The 22574-nt window shown below is 39.3% G+C and overlaps 1 protein-coding gene across 2 annotated transcripts in view; it reads right to left on the reverse strand.

Moving 5' to 3' along the window:
• akap6 (A-kinase anchoring protein 6) overlaps nt 1-22574 on the reverse strand; it is a 213072-nt gene that overhangs the window by 140251 nt on the left and 50247 nt on the right. For both annotated transcript variants that reach the window (XM_042501072.2, XM_088087262.1), the window contains exon 11: nt 10073-10195. In XM_042501072.2, the coding sequence (XP_042357006.2) occupies nt 10073-10195 (123 nt within the window). The remainder of the gene's footprint in view (nt 1-10072; nt 10196-22574) is intronic.

The following is a 22574-nucleotide window of genomic DNA, read 5'->3' on the forward strand; positions in this document are numbered from 1 at the left end:
GCAGAGCAGCTCTGCTTTTATGCACGTCAGACAGCAGGCGGTAATAAGAGGCTGTGTGTATGTATTTATGTGTCTGTGAGAGACAGACGGAGGGACACAGAGACAGGCAGAGTGTGACAGACACAAAAGACAGATTGCAAAAAGGAAAAGTGTGTTTGTGCACGTACTGATGAACGGAGAAAAGTTACAAACCACGACATTTTTCCATTTAAAGACCCATCAGCTTTGAAAACTATAATGCTTTAAAGAGACCAAAACTACAGGTGCATCTCAAAAAATCTGCATATTGTGAAAAAGTTCAAGAATTTCTATCAGTCATTTAAGTTTACCTTTTTGAATGAAATTATGAAGAAAATTAAACTTCTTCACAATATTCTATTTTTTTGAGATGCTCCCGTACCTGTGAGAGTAGGTCAGTCTCGTCTCCTCGTGGTCAAAAAATCGTCCACGTTTATTAGATGAAAGTTAACAAAACTAACATAGTGGTAATTATTAATCTAACTGACTGATTTGTGACAAGTTAGGTGAGTTTACATCACATTACATGAAACATTTTATAAAAGTTAGCAGTGTTGTAGTTTAGTTTGTAACTCACTGTTTTAAGAATATAAACATATCCAGGCTGCCAATAAGCACAGGTTTATTTTTGGTTATATTATTTACATCCTTTAGGAGCTTTTAAATCAGTTCAATTGTGACTCGGCACACTCAGCAAGGCCTCTAAGTTAACCCATAATTCAAATAATAAAGTAGTAAGTAGTAAGAAATAAGTAAAAAGTACAAGAAAATAAAATGCAAATTGAAACCAAACAATTACAAAAAAAGTTCTTAACTGCTTAAAAATTACAATAATTCTCTAAAAATGATTTGAAATATATCATTAAATAAAAATAAATGTTCCCAAGCTTTTTAAAAATAAGTCTCTAAATCTACAAATTTCTCGTAATTTCCAGGATGTTTTTTTTTTTTTTTTTTTTTTCAAGTTGCTCTTTGTCTTATCCCATGTTCTTGGAAGAAATAAATCATTTGTTCATACATGAAAGTGGCTCCCACACTCAGAGCTACAGGCTGCAACCAGGCTAAAAACATGACACTAGTGATGTTTTTCAAAACAACTTGGCACGTCTGGGCTTCAGGACACTTGGATTACTTCAGACGAGCAGTATGGAGACATTTTGTGGTTTTATTATGTAATTTTTTATGGTTTGACTCCTGGTCACCATTTTCTTTAATTGTTTGGGAGTGTAACGCCTTTTTCCCGTAAACCTCTGGCAGAGTTTTGTGGACTATAAAACTTGAGGGTGAGTAGACGATGGCTGAATTTTGATTTTTGGGTGAACTATCACCTTAAGGTATTTATCATTCTCTCTAGACTGCCCATCCCTAACAGAAAGATGCATCAGACATCGTGAACCAGCTATCAAACAAGGCAACACCGCAGTTCCACGACATGCGGCACAGAAATTAAGTTCTGGGCAAACACAACATTGATCACAATATAATTTATGGCCTCAAATATGAAATCCTATATCACTAATGATGTAAAAAATATTCTAAAAAGTAAACTCCTTTGGCTGTGACGGTTCAAAAAATGTCGACATACGTCAGCGTGTTACTGCAAATCAAAACCAAGACTTGAGGTTTTTAGATGTGTTTTTAGGGAAGTACATACTGCAGGAAAACAGTCTGTTGGGTGAGTCGAATCTTTAGTGAACTTAATATCACTAGTGTTCTATCACAGCCTAAAACTCAAACATTAAATGGTGACAGGAGCAGGTGGATTTTGGGATTTCTCAGCAGCTGTGGCCGGTGGCCTAATACGTTCCAACTCCCTGCTCTGATTAAAACACACACACACACACACACACACACACACAGTGGGTGGCTTCAAAGCCACAGTGATCAGATTACCTGTTAGCATTAGCATATTAGCCCGGAGCGCAGAGGTAGGACGGCCTCAGAAGCCTACCTAATATCATTTAGCTTTTAGCATTAGCATATTAGCGAGGTGCTAAGAGGTGTGCGGCGCTGATACGCAGACATGACATTGAGGTTTGACATTGAGATCGTGTGTCGTGCTGCACTGATCAGAGCGCGCGCGCACACACACACACACACACACACACACAAACAGCAGACAGGCTCGGGTTGATGAGACATGATCTGATCAAAGAGTCTTTGTAATAATGATGATCAAATTGTCTCCATTCAGACAGAGCCGAGAGAAACTATACGGCTGTATTCCCCGAGGTGTGTGTGTGTGTGTGTGTGTGTGTGTGTGTGTGTGTGTGTGTGTTGTCTCACCCTCTCTCCCTCTCTTTGCTTTCTCTCTCTATTTCCCTGCATACACCCTTTAAATTAACCAATAAAACGCAATTCTCCCTCTTTCCTCTTCTCCCTCCATCCTTCCTTGTGTCCCTCTCTTCCTCCCTCTCTTATTTCATCTCTCTTCTTCCTCTCTCTTCCTCTCTCAGCTGGCTTCCCTTTCCTTCTCTTTCTTTCCTCAACTGACTTCAACTCAATATCTCCTTTTTTCTCCCTCCCTCTTTCTCTCTCTTATCCATCCTTGTAATTCTTCACGCTCCTCTGTCTTTCTGTCACATTCAGACCTCTACTCGTTTTCCTCCCTCGTTTCCTCTCACATACTTTTCCACATATTTTTCTTCTCTCCTTCCTCTTCATTGTAGGCCCCGTCTACACCTACACAGATATTTTTGAAACTAATATTTTGGCTTCTCATCCAAACTGAGTCTTTCCCTCTAAGCTTTCCCAGATGCACATTTTTTAAAACTCGTGTCTGTGTGGTCGTGTAAAACGTACAGTTTGGGAGATGATGATGTCATCTGAAATCGTGCATGCCATTTTTGCAGAAACCACAACAACGGCAGGTGACCGTTTTGTTTTCGTTTTGTTGGCACTGCCTGCTCTAATCACTTCCTTTAATTTCAGAAAGCGCTGAATTTCCACTGAACGGCTCGGCTCGACCTGAGTCCTACCGGCACATCTTTGCGTTCTCGTGAGGACAGAGATATTTTGCAAAATGACTGTCCTGTTGACAGAGTTTCTTTGTAAATAAGGGGAAATAAAAAAAAAGTTTCAAAATGATTTGCACATGTGTAAACAAGTTCTTAGAGTATGTCCACACCAGACTGAATTCATTAAAAAATTGTTATTCTCTGTTTCAGCCTTTTATTTAAGGAGAGAAACAGCCACAAATCTTCAATCTATTCCATCTCTAACTATTTTTTTATACTGATCTGTATAATTATCGAGATGAGCATGTTTGTTGATTGAAACATGGCCAAAATTATTTGATGATTACTTGGTTCATGGCTGGACTGTGAAGCTGTAGCACAACAAAGTGGATGAAAACATCAATAAACAGAATTTAAACAGACAGAAATGGAAAGCATCCATATATGCAGCCTACTCAGCGATGATAGAATCGAAAAAATCAAGGAAAAATGACCACAAAATCAGGGGAAAATGAACACAAAATCAAGGAAAAATTATCAAAAAAATCAAGGGAAAATGACCACAAAATCAAGGAAAAATGACCACAAAATCAGGGGAAAATGACCACAAAATCAAGGGAAAATGACCACAAAATCAGGGGAAAAAAACCACAAAATCAGGGGAAAATGACCACAAAATCAAGGAAAAATGACCAAAAAATCAGGGGAAAATGACAAAAAAATCAAGGATTAATGACACAAAATCAAGGGAAAATTACCACAGAATCAAGGGAAAATGACCAAAAAATCAGGGGAAAATGACAAAAAAATCAAGGATTAATGACACAAAATCAAGGGAAAATGACGAAATAAGCACAATCTTAGCAAGTCTACAGAGTCAGCCGGCTGGACGCTCCCAGTGGTAAACAGAGCTGCGTGGAGGACGGACCAAAACAGCACCACAGACGTAATGTCATCGACACGCTGCTGGTGGAATCAAGGCTTTACTCCTCAACTTCCACCCTCAAAAAAGCTCACACATCCTGATCAAACTGATATCAACTCTGCATCAAACTCCTGGGACAAAAGCCAATCTCCAAAGTGTCGAAGTAATAGAACATGATGTGGTTTATTAACTGCACAGTAATAACTGTCCGATTCATTCCTGAACCATAAGTTTGTGTTGTTTGTCGACAAAAACAGAAGAAAGTAGATTTAGTTTGTTCTCCAGTTATTGTTTAGATGTTTCAGTACATTTTCACACATAATCTGCATTTTCAGATTTCGTCCGTTCGGAGTGGAGGTAGTCTGAGACCCTCTCTCACCTCTTTATCTCTCCCTCTCTGTCTCGCCCCTCATATTGCCACCAATAGTGTGTTGCTGCTGGTAATGGGATTCAAAGGCCTGGATCGCCCATCAGCCCCAATCAATAGGCCTTTCATTGGCCGCCATCTCTCAGCGCCTTACAAAGAGCAGCCTGTGTGTGTGTGTGTGTGTGTGTGTGTGTGTGTGTGTGTGTGTGTGCGTGTGTGTGTGTGTGTGTGTGTGTGTGTGTGTGTGTTAGCATCCTCTCGCCTCACTGATCTCCCCGGGGTTCCGGAAAGACCTGTGCTTATTCGCTCCACGCGCCCTAAAACACACACATATACACACACATACACACAAATATATACACACACACACATGCCAGCTGGACCAAATATTCAATTGGGAGAGCAGCTCCACTCCACCCACTGCTGCCCTGGAGCTGTGTGTGTGTGTGTGTGTGTGTGTGTGTGTGTGTGTGTGTGTGTGTGTGTGTGTAAGAGAAAGCAATATAGAAAAAGAGAGAGAATAACAGAGTGTGTGAGTATGTGTGAGAGAAATAAAGAGACAAATGGAGGGAAAGAAAACAAAGAGAAACCATCTCCAAAAAAATACATTTTGTTAAACTACTTTGGATGACTTCGGCCTTATTAAGTCTGGTGATATTCTATATTTTTATAATTGTCAACAAATCCTGTAAAAAAAAAAAAATAAAGCAAGAATCACGTGTGCATCTACAGGCTGATATCCCATCTTCCTCCACGGTTATTAAAACCAACCGAAAATGCAGCACTTCATCGTTTGTTTGATAAAAAACTACAGACAGAAAGTGTTTCAGGAAGTTACTGAGACTATATATTTGTGTAACTGTTCGTCAACTGATGAATCAGTCTAAGAAACATTAGTTGGCAATTATTTTAATAATCGGGGAATTCTTCTGATCATTTTTTAAAGGACAATTCTATAAATATTCTCTGGTTTCAGCTTCTCATATGCAAAGATTTGCTGTTTTTTGTAACAATGAAATAAAAATTGTAAGCTTTTGGTTTGTTGGTCATTTGGGAAAAAGCAAACTGAAGACATCATTGTCGGCTCTGAGAAACTAAATGCCATTTCTTCAGACTTCTTCTTTGTTTTTCCTTTTTCTACACAATTAATTAGTAATATATTAAATAATGTGAAGATTTAGCAATAATGACATTAAGAGTATTCAGAGACAGAGTAAAGGCATTGGACCGCCAACCATCGTCCCGCACTGTTAGCCCTCGTTGCACCTTGATGGCTTTTTTTGGTTTTTAGCAGATTTAATTCAGCATGTTGAATCTGCGCTGGAAACGGCGGAGCTCATAGGTGAACAACATCGCCGTGACTGTCAGAGGGACTGTCAGTTGAGCTCTTTAGCACAAATATGTTCCCTGACTGGTTGTGTTGTTGTTCACTGCTGTTCATACATGTTTGTGCATGTTGTTAATGTGCCAACTGTTGGTCTTTCGGTTTCCCTTTTTTAATGACTGATACAGAATAACGACGCCTGCTGCTATGAAGAGTACTTCTGCTCCCACACTTGGAGCTACAGGCTACAACAAGGCTAAAAACATGACGTCAGTGACGTTTTTCAAAACAACTTGGCATGTCGGGGCTTCAGGACACTTGGATTACTTCAAACAAGCAGTATGGAGACATTTTGTGACTTTACTATCTTTTTTTTATATTTAAATCCTGGTCATCATGTGCTCCAATTGTTTGGGAGATGACGCCCCGTGAACCTTCAGCAGTACGTTGTGGACTATAAAACTTCACCCGAAAATCCATCGGCATGAGGGTGAGTAGATAATGGCTGGATTTTCATTTTGGGGAACTATCCCTTCAACACATTGTTGGGGTACTGGACTTTTCATTTGTTGACACACAAATTCCCATGCAGTAATTTGGCAGACGTTGTATGAGTGGTTAAATTTAGCTTTAGTTAAGGCTTGAGAAAGATCGTGGTCTCGGTTAAATATCGGAAAGTCAACAGTGACTTGAAGGAGAGATGCTAACTTTTTCAGAACCACAATGCTAGTGTTTTATTATCCCGAACCAGACAACACATGTGTCTCCACTATCCAACTCTCTCCCCCTGTGACGACTGCAGGATGAAAATGTCACATTGCCAGAACTGGAAAACCACTGCCAGCGATCACAATCGAGTCAGAGGTTAAATTTCCTCAAAAATGTCTCCGCTAAAGCAGATGAGTCAAATGTAAACACATTTTGTCAGAGACGGGTTGGAGAGAGATATAAGACAGAAAGAAGCAGAGACAGATATGGAGACAGACAAAGAGAAAACCTGCTTCTCTGCAGCAATCAACAAAACACACACTCACAATTATGCACCCAAACAGACACTAATAACTACAAAGTGTGAGTGTGACTATCGACGCAGACACACAAACACAGAGTCAGTTAGCTAACACGCTATCAACAGCGAAGCAGTTCAAAGTCCTATTAGCGATGCTTTTTCATCCTCTTGTGCTTTATTTAACGAGACGCGCCAATTAAGAGCCGGGAATTCTAATTGAAGCTAACCGCCGCTAACGTTAGCACTGCTGGCAACCACAACAAAGTCAACACGTGTAAACAAACCAACAAACAAACACACACACACACACAGCAGAAATAAATATCCAGATAAGACAACTGTGTGTGTGTGTGTGTGTGTGTATGTGTGTGTGGATCCGTGTGCATGATGCTGTTCTTCAGGGACGGATATGGAGATGCTGATTTGGAAATCTGTCTAGGAACATGCAAATGTATGCAAATAGCACCTCTGTGTGTGTGTGTGTGTGTGTGTGTGTGTGTGTGCAAAGCTAAAACACATGCCTACTGTTGTGCATATATGTTTGCATTTGCACACTTCTATGCAAATACAATCTGTTTGTTTGTCTTAGTGCAAGAGAGTGAGTGTGTGTGTGTGTGTGTGTGTGTGTGTGTGTGTGTGTGTGTGTGTGAGAGTGTGCAGGGGTACACACTCAGCAATGTGCATCAGTTGGTTTTTACATTCATACGTGTCTGTGTGTGTGTTCATGTCTCATTTCCTTGTACTCTTGAATGCATTTTTGATGAGTCCTGTTCTGTGTGAGTGTGTGTGTGTGTGTGTGAGTGTGTGTGTGCGTGCATGTGTGTGTGTGAAGCCCATATGTTTGCCATAAAGAGTGTGAGTAATCGCCAAAGTGCCTCTCATCCGCGCGTGTGTGTGTCTGTGTTCACACACTCGCTGATCTATAGGCGCTGGGTGTTTTAGAGGATGTGTGTATAAATTAGAGAAACACGAGGAGAGTTATTTGATTTTTTTCTATTTAACAGAATAAATAAATGAAGACAAAGAGATAAAAAAGAGACAAAGAAGAAGAAAAAAGGGCGAAAAGAAAAAAGAAAAACAGGAGAGCAGATGGTGAGAAAATAACAAACATAAAATGGCAGCAGAGAGAGAGAGCGGCGGAGACGGCGAAACAGAAGGAGGAAGAGAAAGAGATGAAAACAAATTGGAACAAAAAAAGAGGAATCAGGATAAAAGCAGCGAAGATGAAATGCGAGTTCATCCCTCAGCTCTGTTATTTTCCCATCATGCCTCTCTCTCACACCATCGCGGCGCGGCTGCAGTAAGCGCTGCCCTTTGACCCCTGCAGGTTAGATCTGAAGCTCACCGTTAACCTCGGTGCTTCACTGTGGTGAAACGTAACCAAGTACATTCATTCAAGTGCAGCACTTGAGTACACTTTTGAGGTACTTGTACCTTACTCGAGTATTTCAATGTTATACTTCAACTCCACTATATATCTTTACTTTTTACTGGATTACATTCATTTGACATAATTCAGCAGATTGAGATTATTAACCCTTAGGGCTCGCTTTAATATTACACACACTCGCATCACTCTGCACACAAAATGCACTTTTCTAACTCAAGCTTTAAAAAATATGATACATTCACATGATTTTCACTTTCATTGAGTTATGTTTTAAGCCAACACCAGTCCTAATCATAAATATCAAATTTTCATACATGTTTTAGAATTTTAACCCTCTAAATGCCCGTTTTTTTCATATCACTATGTTCTTAGTTGGAAAAAGAAACACAAAAAAAGTTATTATTTTAAAATACTACATGCTAAATAGATTATGTTGATTTTTAAAAACATCAAAAAAAGCAAAAAAAAAAAAATAGTTAAAAAAATAATAAGAAAATGAACAGAAAATTATCCCCAAAATCACAAACAAACAACAAAACAAAATAAAAATGGGAAAGTAAAAAAAACAAGGAAAATACCGGAAAAACCTAAAAAAAAATAATGCTCAAAAATTGGATTTTATTCTGTAAAATTATTTCAAATTTCTCATGTTATTAAGTTAATTAGAAATCTAGTTCATATCGTATATTTTTTCTCAACTTTTTACCAAGTAATTTTCTAACTACTATGTTCTTGCCAAGTTGCTAATTGCCTTTTTTCATGTTTTTGAAAGAAATCACATTATGCACTCAAGGTTCAAAAGACGCATGAATACAGTACAAGAAAAGTGATGACGTTCCAGGATTCAAGGGGTTAAGTACCGTTTTAAGTGCATTCATTCCTGCAGCAAATGACTGTGCGCTAGTCTGTACTAGTCAGTACTAATCGGCTCCGATCGGCAGTGATGGAAATACGACATCCAGGTGGACACACTCATTTTCATCCCTTTTACTGCATGATATAAACAACGCGCCGCCACAAATCCACCCGTCTCCATTCAAGCAGCTCTTCAACATTTTTCCAAATTACTCGGCATCAGAAAGACAGAATAAATTACAGATTTAAAAAGTAAAAAAGTTTTTTGTCTTGTTTTTTTCTTTTTCTGTATGATTTGATTTTTTGTGGTTGTTTTTTGCTGTTGTTTTTTCTTTGTGCATTTGCTGTTTTTAATTGTATTCTTTTACTGTTTTAAAAATCAATAAATAGATGTTTAAAAAACAAAGTAACCACCATCAGTATCATTTTCACCAGCTGTCATGCAGCTTTCTACTGATCACTGACGTGTTTTGCGCAGCATTTGTGGCTGCAAATACAAGACAGAGAACAAAAGCACAAAGGCAAACTCGTAGATTTTCCTACATTTCCAAAGCCTGTATATATGGGCTAGTTTCAGTTTGTTTTTTTTTAGTCCAGATGCAACATTTTCAAAAGTCTGTGTTGATTTTGTTGATGTCAAAAATCTCTGAAATACTTTATATTTCACTCCGTTTCTGCCCCGTGGCTGTGTTTGTCATTGTTGTGCTCTTTGTAAGACATCAAATATTAAATGGTGATTTTAAAAAAAAAACCTCAAAATCTGAGGCACGTTTGGATCAGAACAACAGATCTGTGATCAGCTGAGTGACAATGTTGACTGACAGTGATGCTTCCGAAGGAAAATCTGCACAACAGAGTCGATGTGTGTTTGTGTGTGTGTGTGTGTGTGTGTGTGTGTGTGTGTGTGTGTGTGTCACATGGACACATCCATATGCATGTATGCAAATATGTGTTCACAGAATGTGTGAAATGTGTGTATAAACATGTGATTGTAGCACCCCTGTATATTTATACCTATTTTTGTGACTGTGTGTGTGTGTGTGTGTGTGTGTGTGTGTGTGTGTGTGTGTGTGTTTGGTCAGTGGGCAGCTTCAGGGTTGATTCTTGGTTTTAACACTGACGTAAGAATCAGGTAAAGAATTACAAAAAGCGTCGGGGACTGTGTGAGTAAAAAGGGTCCTCACAAATATAAAAAAAAACAAAACAAAAGTGTGTGTGTGTTCTCACCAGGTGTGTGTCCAGGTACACCCTCAGGCTGTCCAGATCCTGCCTGGGCTGCGTCCAGTTTTCAGTGCTGTCCAGCGCCTCCTGCAACCACGAGATGAACCCGTCCAACTGCTGCACGAAACACTGGGGACGAGAGAGGCACGAGGACACAGAGAGAGAGAGAGAGAGATTTTTAAAATAATAATAAAACTATCAGCATGAATAAACACTGCCGTCCAGAGCCTGCTGGAGTCACATCAAAACAACACAGAAAACACAAAGAGTGAGAAAATAAAACATAAAAGGTGAGACAGAAATCCAACAGGTATTCAACAGGAAGAGAGAGCGAGTGAGGAGGGACAGAAAGCAACAGATTGGAAGGAGGAGAGGATGAGAGGAGGATAAAACAGTGGAGAGGAGAGGAGCGGCTGGACGGTGTTTTAGAGCTGATTCCAGATGAATTAATTCAAGGACAGAGAGAGAACAAAAACGAGACCCGCAGGACGTAACAGGTAAACACACATTAGGACAAATACAGAGGGACGAGGAGAGGGAAAGACAGAGGCAGGGAAATAAAAGAGGAGAGGGAAAGACGGTGAAAAGTGAAAACGCAAAGAAAGAGAGAGTAGAGGGCAGAATATAAAGAGAAGAGACTCTAAAATTTATTATGAAACACAAGAGAAATAAAGACAAAATAAGAAAAGACTGGGAGGGAAAAGTGTTGAAAAGGGACAAATACTGAAAGGAAATTGTAAATTATGAAAACAAAAGGAAAAGACGAGAAAAAAAGAGGTGGTAAAAGACAGAAAAATAAGAAAAATTAGAGGAAAAGTGGATATGAAGAGGATAAGAGGAAAACCAAAGACGACACAGATAAAGAGACACTGAGATGAAGAGGTGAAGCAGAGATGAAGAAGAAAGAGACAGAAAAAAGTGATGGACAAATGACACCAGAGAGATGACCATGTGTGTCTCCATCGCTGGCAGGCTGCCCTTCATGAGAGCACGCAGACGGTCGGACAGAGAAGAAGAAGAAGAAGAGAGGAAAAACAACGGAGGGAGAGAAGAAGAGCGCTCGTTGCTGGGTGGACAGCTACTGCCATCTACTGGCTGAGAGAGGGACTCAAAACTGAAACATCTTCACCTGCAAGGTACTCGTGTGGATTAACCCTTTGAAACCTGAGCAGACTGGGTTCACTTCTGTCTAAGACACGGGTAAAAAAGGCAACTTGGCAATTAATGTCCCACAAATTACAAGAAATTTGTAAAAGGTGACAAGAAAATTACCTAAAAATTAGGGAATCATCAGAAAATACTCCACAAAAGCCCAGAACATGTATTAATAATTATATTTTAATATTTAAAAATGTGTTGCAGAAATAATTATTTATCTATTTCAGCACTTCTTTAGGATATTTCTTTTTTTTATTTTACTTTATTTTCTGCTTATTTAGTCAATTTTTAGTGTAACATACTTTTTTTCTCATTTTTGGGCAATGTCTTTTAAGTTGCTCGTTGCATTTTCAACATTTATTTTTAAATAAATCAAACTAATTTACTTAGGTTTCAAAGGGTTAAAGAGACAAATCCTAAATCATGTTTAATTGTTAAAAAGCAACATAAAAGCTAAAACGTCTTCATGCTGTACGATGCTGGAAGAATCAGTAGAAGATTAGCAGTGAAAAAGTATCCGATCCGGTATTGATTTCAGCCGTTAAATCCACTTCACTCCTGAAGAGGAGCGGAGGAGACGGCTTAAAGGAGGAGTCTGAAGCTTCGGTCGTGAAGGAGAGATGGAGGTGAAGAAGGGGAGGGAAGAAAGAGGAGTTTAAACTGGCATGCTTAAAAGGGAGGTGGAGGCGAGCAGAGGAGGTAACACTTGAAGAAAGGATCAGATAAAGAAAAATGTTCTTTCAAGAAAAACAAAAGAGAAGAGGAAGATTAAAGAAGTTTCATGTGAGCAGGAGTTTGTGTCTGTCTTTACCTGAGACACAAACTAGAGAGACAAACAATGTGTCTCACTGTCCTGCAAAACCAAATCTGCTATTTAAACATATTTATTTGGGTTTACTATAGCTTAGGGAAAGGCAGGTTTAAGACTTTTTAATTTGTTTTTAACACCTATCAGAATTCAATGTAAGAACAATATAACAATGACCAAAACTGAAGGAAAAATACATAAACTGACATAAATAATTCAGGATTGGGGACAATTTTACCCAAATGTTTATTGAAACATAAAAAAAGCAATTTGAAAAGTCAGTCAATCTACTTAAAAAGTTAAAATAAATTGCTAAATATATAAAACTTTCATTTTCTATCCGGATCTGTATGACGTAAATGAGAGAAGCAACTTATTAAAAAGTAGATATTACTTGTTTTCCTGGTTTTGAGTATGTTATACAGATTTGACGATGCAACAGCAGAGAAATGATTATTATATTTATTATGATTATAATATCCCACTACCTATGTCTTAGCATTTTTAAAACTTTTGAAAGATTGATTTGGGACATTTATTATTATTATTTTTAGATGAATAAATTGAATGCCTTTTCAGAGTTAAAAAAACAGTTGATATACCAAAAAGAAAATAAATAAATAAAATAGAATAAAACAAACAGCAGGGATGAAATCTGGTAAAAAAAAAAAAAAAAAAACTATCAAAAAAGGGAAAAATAAGACATTATGCATTTAGCAGCAGTTTACCACAGATTCTTTCCTCATAGTGTAGTTTCTAGGCTTATTACAAGATATAACTGGGCATAAGAAAGCTTTTACTGAAAGGTGGATTTTTTGGGAAGATTGATATCTCTTAACAGTAATTAACCGTATTTACAGAATGAGGATTCCTGACTTTCCTTGTTCTTAGATTATTCCTCATCCTTCGCCTCGATGCAGCAAATCCAACAAAACCAGAACATTAAAGTTCTTTTGAAACACACATAACACCACCCAGACTTCAATTTTAGTAAACACATCTGCAAAACATTCACAGACAACAAACTTCATCTGTTTTCCCGAAAACATCCACAGCTGATGGAAGTTTAGGCTGTGATTAATATTTTTATGGTCATGATAGACAGTGACAAACGAGCATCGTCCAAACCATAAAAAACATTAATCCTGCTGTAAAATTCACAGTCACAAACATGAGTTATTCGATCGTTTCCTGATCAGCCGCCTGAAAAACGACTTGGTTGACTTTAGGGGAAGATTGTGGTCGTAGAGAGACATGAACAACAGTCTCTGGTGTCAAAGTCACACACTTTGTTAACCCATCTGTAAACAACTGGGAGGACGGTCAAGTCTCATGTCTCACCAGTCTAAGTACTAGATGCCAATAAGAAGTAGCTCCAAAAACAAGTCAAAATTTTGAATTATGGAGAAATCAGTGCGAAAATTTTATGTATTGAGCAAAAAAAATCAGAAGTTAACTTTTTTTGATTGTAAAAGATAAGATGAAATTATAGCGACTGCAATCAGTGGGTTGGGGGCGAGTATTTTTAGCAGCAAGCAGAAGACAAATTGGAAGACAATGAAAAACTGCAGTAAAATGAGCATTCTGCATCACATGAGGTTTGAACTCACAACCTCAGACACCAAGGACAAGTTACTATCCCAGTGAGCTCCATGCAAAGAGAGAAACCAGAGATGCTTCATACTGTGACTGAGCCGACCAGCAGGGGGCAGGATATCAGCTGTCTGTGCATGGAAAGGCAGATTTCAAACTGCTGCCAATAATTCAATCATCAAAACAAAAATATGAGAATTTGCAGACTTCGTCTAGACAGCACACAGATGTTGACAGTTTGTTTTTACGAAGATTGATTTGCTCTATAAGTAAAAAACTGATGTTTAAAGACGATATTTTCCCACAGACTGCAAACATACATGAGGGCAGTATTCAAAATGCAGACAAAAGTTCAGTTTTTGAGATAAAATTCTGAAATGTTACACACTTTGTCTACCATAATGGCAAAATGTTGTCTTTTTTTCATGAACCTTGAAGATTTATGTAGAAAGAATTTGCAGGTTAATGTTTTTACCTTTTACAGTCAAACATTCTGATGCGCTATAAGCTCAATTTTAGGTAACGTGAGCGCCCAAATTCATTCTTTGTGTAGGACAGTTTAAAGATTCTCTGTAAAGTTTAATGTCAAAAAAGAAATGTAGGACGAGACAGGTTTAATTTGTTTTACAGTTTTGATGAAAACGAGAGTATTAGACTGAGCCACAGTGAAATGTGCAAAGGTTTCTTCAAAACTGCACCTACATTTTGATGTAAGATGCAAAGCTGTAGTATGTACGAATGATTTGCAATGAATTTCTAAACTTTTGAAATTTAGACGGTCGCTTTAGCGCCACCATCAGGGCTGTTAGTGTTTGCATCAAAGTTTGGTTTATTTTCATGCATGGGAAGTTGGATTTCCTCTGAACAATAACAACATTGATGAAAACAGGAAGGACCAGCAGCTTTAAATCAACACATAATGACAAACTATCTTCTGCTAATTTAAAAGACTTTTCGGATGAAATGCGTATTTGTTGTTGTTAAATAAAATCTATTTTAAATCTATTCTATGAGCAGTTTCATGAAGCTTTACATTAAAATAAAATGTAGCGTGTCTCATATATTCCTGCAGGCAGAGACACCTCCACTGAGAAAAGCACCGCAAACACAACCACACAAAGGTCAGCGTGGAGCTGCAACCTCGAGCTTATGTAGTCCAGATACAATCCGGCTCCAAAGAGCGCACAAAGAGACACGGAGAGACGATTTACATAAAACTGAAGACGTACAGCAACGTGAGCGCCCAAATTCATTCTTTCCAGTCAGACCTCAAACATCTCGTCTGAATAACAAGTGTAACTGTGACTGCAGATCATCAAGAGGACAATCCTAATATTTTATACATCCACCGTTGTTTTCATATCTTTCACTGAGAGCTATCTGGAAAACTAATGGCGGAGTGAAGGAGGCTGCGGCAAAGAAGGTAAATCTGATGGAAATTACTTGCCACATGTGTGCATCCATCCTTTCACCTCGCCGACAAATCGCTGTATCGAATCTGTACGTGTGTGTGTGTGTCTTCATATGGGGATAGGTGTGTCTGCTCGCCTGTAATGATGAAACGTGTGTTTGTGTACACCTTATATGCTCCAGTGTGTGTGCGTGTGTGTGTGTGTGTGTGTGCGTGCGCGTGTGTTTGAGTGAGAAACCTTGACCGATTGAGCGGCAGTATGTTAATTACAACCGTGACCCTTTAAAAAAATGAAGAAAAAAAAACATCAATATGATTCCGTCCATCTCTCCGCCGCTCGTTATGGAGGAGAGATGGAAATCAAAAGTATTGATGAGATGAGAGGAAGAGGAGGAAAAGAGGGGGAGTGAAGGAGGAAGAGGACAAGTGGTGGAGAAGTGAAGGAATCATAGGCAAGAAGGAAGAGAGGAGATGAGACCAAAGGAAAGGAAAGATGACTGGAGGAAATGAAAAGAAGTAAAGGGAAGACAAAAAGAGGAGAGATAAATGACATGAGAGGAGGAGGATATTAAGGAAAGAAGGACTAGAAGAAAGGAAAAAAGACAAGGAAAGGAAAGAAAAAGCAAGAGGAGGATGAGAAAAAGCTGGAGAAAAGGAAAAGAAGAAAGTGTGACTAGAGGAAAGAAAAGGAGGATGGAAGAAAAGAAAAGATGTCTGAAGGAAAGGAAAGACGACAGTACGGGCCTGTTTGCAACTGGACTGTTTTTCTCAGCGCCGGCGTCTTTTTTAACTTGTTTCCTGTGAGGACTGGCTGTCTGCGGCGGTGCTCTCTGTCTTTTTTCAGAGCACTACGCCTTTGTGTGCGGCCGCTCCCAGAGCTTCGCGCTGAAAATCTCCTTTCGGAAAGACGCCAGTGATGTCGCCGCCGCTCTTTTGGTTCGGCTACTGACCGTCTGCAGGAGATCAGCCGGCGGACACTGGATGCTGCTGTGTGATTACTTTGGTTTACTGTAGTTGCACAAAGTTGAAAATAAAATATTACACGGTAAAAGTACAAACTGAGGAGAGAAAAGAAGCCCAAAGGGCTTATACAGAGTCCTCACCTTCAAATCAATAAGTCATTTGGTTGTTTGTTTTTGTCGTCTGCGCATCTTTTTGGCAGATTATTGTTCATTAATTAATAAGCCACGCCAGCCTTTTGCTCACGGAGCTCGCGTACTTGTGGTGGCGAGTGGTGACTCTGGTCCTGAGCTCAGCGCCACCGCCTGCGTCTGCGTCTGCGTCTGCTCGGTGCAGGGCGGAGAAACAAGATTCTTGGATTTTAGGCACTTTTAAGGACTTTTATTGTTTAGGACGTTTCCAGGACTTTTCTAGGGTTTTAGGACATTTCCAGAACTTGAGGATATTTCTGGGATTTTAGGACATTTCTTAGTTTTTACATCATTTTAAGGATTCTAGGACGTTTCTAGGATTTTAGGACATTTCTTGTATCATAGGATGTCTCTATTACTTCAGGACATTTCTAAGATTTTAAGAAGGCCTCTAGGATTTTGGGGCGTTTCTGGGATTGTAGGACATTAGGGTCTTAGCTAGGAGCTCTGTCGGGGTGTATGGGATCCTCCACTGGCACTTTCTTTGAGCTCTATTTTTATGCAGTTTTATGCACTCTGACACCTTATGTAAACTAAAAGTACAAAAACAGGAATCACTTTATTATTACTGTGAATTAGAAAATGTTTGGGGGGCCAGATTCGGCCCGCGGGCTGAAAGTTGAGTATCACTGGCATTAAGGATAAAAAAGCGCAGCGGTGGAGAAGAAGAGATTGAGAGAAAATGAGAAAAGATGTGAGGAGTCAGAGGACGTGAGATGAGAGGAGAGGTTAGACATGAGAAGAGGAGAAACAGTGAATTAGGGAGAGGAGAGAGCAAAGAGGAGGAGGAGGAAGAGGATGTAGGCGTGAACAGCGGCATTGGTTTGGATATCGACCAGCATGCACTGGGGCTGCTTACGGCTGCTTTGATGTCTCTAAAGCAGTGAGGCTCCTGAGGGGCAGAAAGGCCTGCTGGGAGCTGAAACGCCTGATCTGATCCTCTGCCGCCTGGATAAGCGCTCTGATATCTGCTTCATCTCTTCCTCCTGTGGTTCGGCTCTTCACCGCCGGATAATTACCGTTCAGCTGACGGGGCTTTCTGAAGGACGACGCTGATCGCTTCGGACTCAAACTCCCGACAGACGATGTTCGCCTTCGATGATTAATATGTTACAGGAGAGAGGTCGGATTCTTGTGCGCCGAGAGCACAAGACAAACACGATATAAAGATTTAAGTGCTGCTGGAGAGAGAGAGCAGAACGGGGGCTCATAATTTTATAATCTTACAACTTCATTACTTCATTTCATCGCGGGGGTGAAAAAACCTGCAGCACGGCACCGATAAAGACGCCGGCAAATCTGAGGCATCCATCTCAGGTCGTTTGTGACACGTTTACATGAAATGTCATTGGCCAATACATCGCTAACATTTTTACAAATATTATTATCTGACTCAGCCCCAAGTATTCAGTATTGTTCAGGCTATACTCAGTACTGGAAAGTAACTAAGTACATTAACTAAAGTGTGTACTTTGAGTACAGTTTGGAGATAATTGTACTTATACTTCTACCACATTTCGGAGGAAAATATTGTTCTTTTACTGAGTTACATTTATGTGACAGCATAAATTACTTTGCAGATGCAGATTATTAATATAATATTCTAATCAATTTATAGCTGCATCACTAAAGTGATGAACACATTAATGCATCAGCATTCATAACACAAAAATACCATATATATTATTCTGACAGTAGCCTTTCTGCATTATAATTTTTGTTTTGCATTATGTTTTGGCTCTAGATGAGGTCATTCACGTTTGGCATCAGTTTCTGTATGTAGCAGGTGAATTTTTTTTTACATGAAAGTGCTTTATTTGGTGCTTTTAACAGATAGATATATTATTTAACATTCATACAATACACATAAAAACAGCCTCACCTGAAAACAGTTATAATAACTTTCTTTTATCTTAAATAAAAGAAATAGTTTTTGGAGGGTCCCTGTTACAAGAGACTATTTAATAACATTTTCTTCAAAGTCTGCTGGTCTGTTTCTTTTGTTTTTACGGTGCTTTTATTATCTTTTTAAACCTGTTTATTGCAATTTACGTCTGTTGACGAGACTCAAAAATCTTAAACTTGATTTAAACTTGAAGTCTGCCGGGATGACGACTTGGTTTCCCGCTAAAACTTAATACAGGTTTTTAAAGTCAAAGAGGTCTGGTGTTAGAGACCTTGTTCTCATCATGCTAGCTGTGAGCTGTAAGCTAATGGATAGCTTGAGGCTAACAGAATGAGCTGGTTTTGATGGGAAATGCTAACAGTTTTTGGATGACTGAGGCACCTGGTGGAGGTAAAATTATGAAATTATAATTTTTTTTCAGCGGAGTTGCACAAACAGAGGATTGAGGTGAGGCAGCTAATTTCCACAGCAGGTAAAGTTATTGGTGTGACACGTCCACGTAGTCACACCAAACGCTGTGCACTGCTGGGCCGAAACCAAGCAACTCGGGGGGTAGCAAAGTTTGATTAAAAATTCATTAAAATTATTTTTAATAAAAACATGAAACCTGTGCAGCAGAGACAGAACTGCAGCTTCCTAGAGCCACATTAATATTTTCTGCTTTCATTTTCTTTTTATTCCTGGTTTTTATTTATTTATTATCCGAGCCCTGTGAGACCAGTCGACGTCAGGGCGCTCGCTACGGGGGATCATAATAAAATTAAATAATTATCTTGAAACTTAAACTTGTTGCCACTGAAAATCTACAGTAGGCAGAAAGGACGGAGAGATGGAGAGAAAGAAAGAGGAAGAGCGAGAGAAGGCCGTTCGTCACATCTGACTGCGTCCCTGAGATCATCGCAGTGAGACTCCTCCACCACCAGCTGTCTGTTGCCGTGGGGACAGAGTCGTCTCCAAAGACCCACGATGTTTACGTTTAACATATTTATTTGTGCACTTTGATCACACACACAGCACACTGACCTGTCTGCCAGCCTGCACGTTTCTCTTCACTGTCTTACTGACGGCGTCTCTGACAGAATAAATGTCGCTGCACAAGACATGCATCGCAAAATCCTGCATTTAACAACTTATTTGCCACTTTGCTTTGTTTTAGAGAGTAATTATTTATTTATTTATCTTATTATTTTTTTATTTGTATTTTTAATTTATTTATTCATTACTTCACTTTTACTTCTGGTGACTTCTTGAAACAGCAAGAACAGTGCGTGGTTCTGCAAGTTGGAGATGCTTGCTTAAAAAGAAAAAAAAAAACTGCAAAGATGAATAAATGAGAACACAAAAATATCTAACTACAGCTGATATAACTACATTGTGCCAGAGTTAGAAATGTTGTTTCTGACTAGAATTACAGTGAATGAAGCTACAAGGTCTACAGCATGGACGCTTCACACACATCTTCACCAGTTTCAAGATCAGTGTCACCAGTTCAGTATCTGATCAAATGTCTCCCGTTCTGCTCTTGAGATCTGATGTTGAAAAATGGAAAAATGTTTTTGCAGAGCATTGTCATGTCACAGTGAAGTTGACCTTTGACCTTTTGGATAGAAAATGTCATCAATTTATTATTTCATCCTATTCGACATTTGTGCGAAATTTTGTCATAATTGGCCTAATAATTGTAGAGTTATGACTATAAACATGATCTGTAAGGTCACGGTGACCTTTGACCAGCAAATTGTAATAAGTTCATAGGTGACTCCAAGTGGACGTTTGTGCCAAAATTTGAGTTAATTCCGTCAAGGTGTTTTTCAGATATGACAGTGACAAGAATGAGACAGACACAAGGTGATAGTGACCTTGACCTTTGACCACTAAAATCGAATCAGTTCATTTACGAGACCAAGAGGACGTTTGTGCCAAATATAAAGAAATTCCATCAAAGTGTTTTTGAGAATCACAATGTCATGAGAATGAGGCAGACAATCTGAGAACATAACGCCTGCAGCCACGGTGATCGCTGACATAAAAAAGCAAAAGTCACTTTACCTTAAAGTGCTGAAAACACAAATTTCATCAGTCTGGATTCTGTGGGGAATTTTTTTTTTTATCTTTACACTCCATAAAAACTCCTAATCACACAACCAATGTGTTTTTCCTTCAAAAATGTCAATTTATAGATTAGTTACTAACATTATCAGTGCAAAAATATCGTCATCTGCTGTCTATAACCCTGCTTTTAAACACTCAAGTTTTTAAATTTCCATTAGCTACGAACAGTATAAACGTGACGTATGTACCCATGCAGATTTTTGGTACGAGTTAAACTTTTGGGACTTCACTGTCTGCAAACAAATGTACTTTCTGCATCTCAACTTGCCGTTTGTCGACTTTACCGTCTCCTTAACCTGTTTATCTATAGAAAACCTCCTCCTCCTCCTCCATCTCTTATTTTCCTATCCTCTCTGCTGTCGGTGGGCGTCCCTGCCCCCCCGCCGGGCCAATCAGACGAGTGTTGATCTGAGTCTGTTGTCTGTCTGTCTCCCACTGCTCGCAGATAGGCCGGCGTGCCGCAGAGCCGCCAAACACACAGACACCTCACACTGAGGACGCCGACGCCGGCCCAGACAGCACATACAATGTGATCACATGACGTGTAGGACACTTATCTAACTGATGGACTGTTTCTCTGTCTGTCTGCTTTTTTTTCTTCTTCAGTTGTGTTTTCAGGACATTTCGGTGCACTTCAGGAGCCACGTCCCACACAGCTCAATTAGGAACATCAGGTTCTGCGTATGTATATTTCCTGCGTCTGTCTCATAAACTTTTATGAAACAAGCCGCGGATTTACGTGATGTGGACACAGATTGTGTGAGGGGATGGTGAGGAGGTCAAGGTCAAGAGGGGGAGAAAAATGTATGGAATAAAATATTCAAGCTGCATGGAGAACTGAGAAAGAGAAAGGAAAAAAAAACAAGAAATACTACAAAATAAAAGTTGATGCTTATGTTTAGTTAAGTCTGCACAATTCAACTTGTGAGTTAAACTCTGAAAGTTTTGTAAGTTAGACATTAAATTATTGTACTTAGGGGTCGGCGATATATCGAATACACTCGCGGTATTGTGGCTTGTTCAACATGTGATAAATATATGAAAGACTATACCACGAACATTGAGTATAAACTATATAACGTTGTTATAAGCCTCCGGCGTTTCAGTTCTCTCTCTCTCCATGGCTCTCTGCCTCTCGCAGACACACACACAGAGCAGGGCTTCTGCAGAGCTCCAGATCTTGATCTTGATCTATTTAGTCACATTTTGCCACCATGGAGCACTACTGCAATTTGTAAATATTATTAATATCTGAACTGGAAAGCTGTTAGTTTGTTTCCAGCTTACAGAGCATAAATCATCATGTTTAAGGGCGCTGCGGTAACAGATCATGACCACTTTATACATTCAAAAAATGATTTTAAATCCCGATCACAAACTTCATGTTAATAAGAAAACATTCACAGGACATCTCTTTAAAGCAACAGATCAGCTCAAAAATACAAATTTTTCTCTTGCCTGTAGCACTGTTTATCGGTCTACATCATATTGTTGTAAGTTGCTGAGTGTTGCAGATATTGTCTGTTGAGATTTCTGCCTTCTCTCCAATATAACTGCAGCAGCTGCGGGTTCGATTCTGGCTTCTGCCCTTTGCTGCATGTCATCCCCTCTCAACCCCCCTGTCAAGCTGAAACAGTCCTATGAAATAAAGGCAAAAAGCCCAAAAATAATCTTTAAAAAGCAGCTGATAGCAGTAAGCACCTAACTCAATGTTGAGAAAACAAAAGATTCCGCACATATGATTTACTGACCCAAAAAAGAAAACAAAAAGATTTTCACTTCACTAAGAGTTGAGTATAACAGCTAAATCCCGTCCAGATCAGGCTTCTTTCTCTCAGTACGAAACATTCGGACGTTATGGAGACTGAAATAAATGTTTGCACCTGTCCAGATTTATTCTAGCAGGTGAGACTCTATTAAATTCTACTCTGTCCTTCTCCACTTTAACCAAATCCACTCGACTCCGACAACAAACACGAGTCTTTTTCTCCCCGAAGAGACAACGTTTCCTGGACAGATTTGATTCATGGTGATCTTTCGAAGCCTCTCCTCCCTGGACGGATGATTTTTCCGTTCTGTTTTATTCTGCCGTGTTGTATTCAGCCGAGACTCTCTGCAGAGAGGCAGAATGTCATCCTCCACACTGAGACTCTTCTTCTCCTCTCTTCACTTCCTCAATTAGGCAGCTCATCCATCGCCATGATTACATGCTGCTAATTAAGCAGCTAATCAGCTAATTACCCAGGAGCAGAGAGGAACGAGGAGTGTGTGTGCATGTGTGTGTGTATGTGTGTGTATTAACACGGGGTGTCATGTGTGAGCCAGCAGAGCATAATTCATGGTAGGTTTTGTTTTATAATTCAGGATTT

Source organism: Plectropomus leopardus, chromosome 14 (genome assembly GCF_026936395.1).
Source record: "Plectropomus leopardus strain MGB_pleo_1.0 chromosome 14, ASM2693639v1, whole genome shotgun sequence".
NCBI classification, from domain to species: domain Eukaryota; kingdom Metazoa; phylum Chordata; class Actinopteri; order Perciformes; family Serranidae; genus Plectropomus; species Plectropomus leopardus.